General features: G+C 41.1%; 1 protein-coding gene across 2 annotated transcripts in view; it reads left to right on the plus strand.

Annotated features, from left to right (window-relative positions):
* The window catches only part of LOC124269887, a 40,386-nt gene extending 40,083 nt beyond the window's left edge, over window positions 1-303 (plus strand). The window contains exon 3 of one of the 2 annotated variants that reach the window (XM_046704932.1): window positions 19-247. In XM_046704932.1, coding sequence (XP_046560888.1) covers window positions 19-232 — 214 coding nt within the window. In that variant the 3' untranslated portion in view covers window positions 233-247. Of the gene's footprint in view, window positions 1-18 lie in introns of both variants that reach the window. The other variant, XM_046704933.1, reaches the window with a different exon arrangement.
* The last annotated feature ends 5,697 nt before the right edge of the window (window positions 304-6,000 follow it).

Genomic DNA, 6,000 nt, shown 5'->3' on the forward strand with positions numbered 1-6,000 from the left:
TGTTTGTGTGTTTTCCAGGCACAGCATGAGTGAGTCTGAGGACAGCTTTGTGTTGTCGGGCGTGACGCTGCCCCAGGATGTAACCGTCTCCATGGTGAACGGCCAGGAGATGGTGATGATGAACATGTCAGCCTACTGTCAGCTGCTAGATGAACTCCATCTGCTCAAGTCGCAGCTGGCCAGGTTGTCTTCTGTGCTACAGGTAACACTGCTAATTACAGGTGTTGACTAAAGTATTGTCGGAAATAGAACCAAACTGTTTTGTTCACATTTATATCTACAATTTATGAAGTTAATATGTGAAAGTGTGAAATATATGTTAAACTAAGTTCGGCCTAACTACAGTCTCAGTGGTAGGGAGATAGGAAACGTAAAAAATTGGACTTTACTGAGGAGAGATTAGTGCAGAAATGATAAATGCAGTTTTTTTTCTAAGTCCAAAGCGACATATTTAGAACAGACCATGGCTTTATGCAAATTAGTGTGCGATGATACTGTATTTCAAAGGACACTTCTTAAATGCCTATTTTGAAACTACACTTAGCTTCGTTATAAATGATAGCTGACGTAAAAAATACTAACTTTAATACTGAAACTATTAAGGATGTAGCTACCATGAAGCCTCACTATCACCATAAAAAGAAACAGGTAGGAGGGTCGCCTCAAAAGCAAAACCAGGATGAGTGTCACAGACGGTGGTTGGGGTTGGGTACTGGGGAATAGAGATATCAGCTAAGATAAGATAATCCTTTAGGGAAATTAAACTGGGGGAAGTAAACGGCATGTCTTAACAATTAACAAATAATATCCAGTCCTGTCTTGCCACCTATGTATTTTGAGACATTTAATACGATAGTTGATTTAAGCTTTTCTATTGGGATCATATTGTTTTACATATCTCAATATAAACATTATGAAAGACACGTAAGATGATAATCAATAGATGAGACATATTCAATACACATGAAAAAAGCATAAAATATCTTTGAGATGACCCCTTGTACCTTGCAGCTGCATGTATGCCAGGTGAGTCGACGGTCCATTTCATACCTGGCTGAGCGACCTTATTGCCATCTATAGTCTGATCTATTGTTTTCAGCAGTTATTCGTATTTTTTCTAAGTTTTGCCCGATTTTACGAGTAAACATGCATTTCTAGATATCCTATTACACATCCCACTGAACGCCCAGTTAGGCCGATGTGGGTTATTTCAACATATGCTACTTGAAGTTGTGTAAATTTTAGGGATACAGAATAACAGCCTAAAAGCAGTTTTTCTATTTCCGACAGTACTTTAGTGTTGAGTTGTGCAAAGATATTGCCAGAATTAACCCTCCCAAACTGCAGCATCAAAATTTTGATCTAGGTTGTATCAAACTGTAGATTCCTTTATGCAATCTTAAGTGAATTGGGGAATTACATGAAAAAACCTACCCCTTAATCTTGATGGTTGTCACAATCATTTATGTGAGGATAATAATAATAATAATATTTTAATAAGATTCAGATGTTCATAACATTTCAAAGTACATCTTACCATGATAATGGCGGCTATAGGATACAGGCAGTATTCCATCTTATCATGATGGTCTGTTATGATCAAGTGGACAAGACAATCAAGTGATTGACATCACAAGCATCAATCCATGAAGCTGGGGAATAATGACATGCAATCAAGCAAGTCACATTATATGACCAAAGATCATATTTCCTCCAGTGATAGATATGGTGAGAAAATAAGATGTCAAGTGAATTCATAGAATTGCTAACAGCGTAAATAATAGCATGATGGGGTGCATCAATCACTATTAACAGTTTGACAAGTTATCAGATGTAAGAATGTTATGCTTCTTGTACTTGTGGTTGTTCTTGTGAAAATTCATGGCATTATCTTTTAGAATGTTCTTTGTACACAACTCAACGTAAAGATTTGTTTGCAAATGTAAATACTGTCGCATACCCATTAATCTAGATTTATTTGGTCATGTTACACTATCACTATATGAAAATGAATTATTATTTGAACATGTACATAGATATATTTAAGCTCACTGAAAGATTTTTGTAGGTTTATTCTTGTATATACTATACACATCCTCTTTAAATACCTTGTAAATTCCTTCCACAAAACCCTGTTGTCAATGTTTTTTATATTGTAAATATGACATATGTAACTTCTGGGAAAGGGCGTTCCCTAAGTTGGATAACTTGTGCCCAATCCATTTCATTTTCGAATAAAATATGTTTAAAGTAAGAATGTTATAGATTAAATTAGCATGATGAAGTCAGTAATCAGATTTTCAATAATGATTCTGTTGACACGATTAATCATCTTTCTTCTTGACATAAATTAGCAAAGGGCAACAACGTTACATCTGCAATGACAGTCTAAATTCAAGTGAGGACAATGACAGTGCAATTATTGAGCATGATTTATTCAGTGATTCATTTTTGCTTCATAATGTTGATATAAGGAGAACAAGATCATGTGTGCCATTGTAGACGTCTAGTCAGTGAACAGGATAGATGAACAGGAACTAGTGCTCCCAGTACAGTTGATAATGACATAATCTGATAAAAGCTGTCTGTCTACTGGCGGTGTGCCTGCTTGGATAGGGTCAGCTGGTGGTGTGTGCATGGTCAGATTACACCGGGATGACCCACTTATAGTCAATCAATCCTTCACTTCTGACCACGTTAAGCCATTTACATCCTTGTCATTAACTCTTTCAACACCAGTCAACCAGAGGCTTTTACTGCCATGACACCGAGTTCCAAGAGACTCTGAGGTCATAGATGAAGCCTATGTTTATCAATGAAAATATCAAATGGGTTAAGCCTTGCATTAAACTGTTTTAAAAGACATATCTGGATTTCTTCAATAGTGGAAGCCTTTCTGTGCAAAATACATATTGTTTTGCACAGTTCTTAATATGTGCTACTAAATTATGGCAGCGAGGTGTATGTGAAGGACCACCCCAATATTCAATATTTCAGTATTATATGGATCATAGTATGAACTATTAAATACTTTAATATTGAAAATTGGGGTGGTCCTTAACCTTTTATGTTGAGTATATATATGATGATGTATTTTTAACTCCACAAAGTGACCACACCACTAACTAGCTGTAGGGCTTTCATTTCACCATGGGAACTGTACAACAATTTTAAACAAAGAATAAAAATGTAAACAGAGATAGTTTTTCATGTTTAATGATATTTTCTGAATGAAAGTTAACCATTTCATAATGTACATTATTTTTCCTTATCCTGACTCATGCTCTTTTGCTTGTCCCCTTCCTCTTGCGAACATAGTGGAACACTTGTATCTCCTTAATTGAAGCTCCCTTCAATGTAAAATCACTAATTGGTACTCACCCACGAGTTACCTCCCCTGCCGTAAGCGCGGGAACAGGTGTCGCCACCCTCTGGCCTCATGCTTCACTCTCTCCTTCTTCGCCCAGTGAGCAGGATGTGAGAGCGCCTGTGTCTCCTTACACACTATATCCTTTGGTTTTTCTTAGTTAGTTACCTATTATAGTTTACTATAAAGGTATAGCTAGTATCCTTCAGTTATTTGCATTGATAATTAATGCGTATTTCTACTGTTTATTCACGGAGTTAGGTGATTGTTCAGCTAGTTTTACATTGATGAAAAACTGTACTATTTGTAGATTGCGTTTTCCGCTCTTGGATCATGTGGTATGCCCTAGTTGTACTAATGCCTTATGCGTTTGATTCACGATTGCAGTTACTGCATAAATTTAACCAATTCTGCCTTTGATAAATACCATCTTTGCGTCTTGAGACGCGTGTTGCAGATAGGTCACGAAACTAGGTGTACCTATACGCCGGATTGCCCATCCAGTCAACTGCTGTCGAGCGATCCCTCCCGCCTGGTGTTCTGCTTGAGACCCCATCGAAGAGGGGCGTGGGATACAGTCCGTCACCTCTAAGAAGCGACCGGCCTCTCCAGACATCCAGTCATCGCGAGACAAAGTCCAAGAGGGCCTCAAGCGTCTTCTCAACGCGAGACTCCGTACCCCCAGGGCAGCGTCATCCTCCAAAGGGAAATCTCTGAGAAGTCATCGAGAACTTTCTCAGCGAGATCGTTCCAGCAGCAGAATTGGGCCTCTACGATGACCAGCCTATCATCATACCCGACATATCATACAAGAAGCTGACCAGTGACAGCGACAGTGGCGTCAGCAGAGATCACCATGCAGCCTGATGCCTCTACACTGATGTCAGACGAGATGGCTGAGGGCCCCACCGCTAAGCACAGCAGAGAGGGCACCATCTACTACGTCGCAGATCATCCCAAAGCGATCTTATGAAACAGATCATGATTATGATGGAAGGCCACTATAGACTGGAGAAGCAGCCATCCCAGGGTCGAAGCCGTAGCGAAGGCTCCAACGTGACAGCACACGAGGCACCATCTGTCAGCGTAGCAGCCACGACAATGCAGCCTTCGGCGAAGGAAGTCACAGACCACCTCGGCGAAGGACCCAGATGTACAGCCAGCGAAGGCCTTCGCGAAAAGGCGGAAAAATCATCACCTTCTTGAAACGTCATACTCAGATCACGGAATCTGATCATCAGACCACACGCATGAAGCCTTCGAAGGTCATATCATCGTTCCCCAGGACCGATCGCATAACGAAGCTTCGCTGGCGTTCGCGAAGGACACCTGAACCCAGATCGTCTTCATCTAAAAGGTCATGGAGGGGACTACACAAGAGCTTCTCGCGGCTACCATCCAGTCCCCTCATAGGTCGCCAAGAAGGTCAACCTATCGATATAGATCACCAAGGCGATAAACAAAGCCTTCGCCCGATCACCACGCCGATCACCTCACAGGTCTGCACATAAGCCTACAACTAGATCTCACAAGGCGTCAAGCCATATATAGAGATAGAGCCACACAGCCCTACATCAGAAGAGCAACAACCTCTTAATTATGATGATGGAATGGAAGATGATGGAGGAATTATTTTCTCAGATGCAGAGATAAGATATTGGATGGTCAATAATCTAGATCTCTCATCACCTTCCAAGAGTGGCAATCACGGCAGACTTATCTGATGAAAGAAGCGATGCAGATGCTATTACATTACCCCCAATCGGAATTGGCGGCGGTGCCTCAGAACCTAGATACAGCATTTAACAAAGCCACGAAGGTTCAGGCATACATCTGCCAAATTTCCAGCCAAGAAGTTCTCCACGCATAATATGGACCCCTTCTTCAAAGCAAGACATCGATGAGAACTATAAGCTGATCTCGATGCCAAGAACAAGTACTACAAGATTGATGATCCGAAATTGGTTCAGATAGAAACCATGACGAAAAGTATGTTCTTTGGTCTAAATAGATCTAGAACAATAAATGAGACACTCATCTCCAGATTTGAACGACCTCTCTGAAGATGACAGAATGATTTACTCGGCCCCTACTGATGCAAAAAGAAGGACCAGCAGTTTTTAACAGATCATCTGACGTCTGTCTCAGCAGCACTGACCTTAGCTCGTCGTCAAGGCCTCCTAGCTTCCTGCAACTGGGGTGAGAACTTTACAGCTCCACTATATACAGCCCCGTGGTCTTCCCCATCCATATTTGACGGAGGAATAGACAGAGTCTCCAAAGAAGTCACCAAGGATTCTAGAGAAGTCCTGATGATTAAATCGATGGACACGCTAGCCAGTGTCATTCGACAGACTTCACAAAGATACTCAGGGAGATCTAAATTCAACGGGCCTACAAAAAGCTAGAGACAGGAAGATTGCCAGTTCAGGGGAAGAGATTCTTTTAAAATTAAGCATATGGCAACTATAGAGGAGGGTCAGGAAGAGGCAGGACACCCAGAGGTTCCCGCAACTATAAACGCTGAAAGACAGGTTCGGAACGACTGGAGTCTTCCACCCCAGCCGTTCCAGTACAACCATCACAAAAGTGGGTGGGCGTCTTCAACTACACTGGGAAAACTGGGGAATACT

The sequence above is a fragment of the Haliotis rubra genome, unplaced genomic scaffold (genome assembly GCF_003918875.1).
Source record: "Haliotis rubra isolate DU_JTF1 unplaced genomic scaffold, ASM391887v1 Scf1485, whole genome shotgun sequence".
Taxonomy (NCBI): Eukaryota; Metazoa; Mollusca; class Gastropoda; order Lepetellida; family Haliotidae; genus Haliotis; species Haliotis rubra.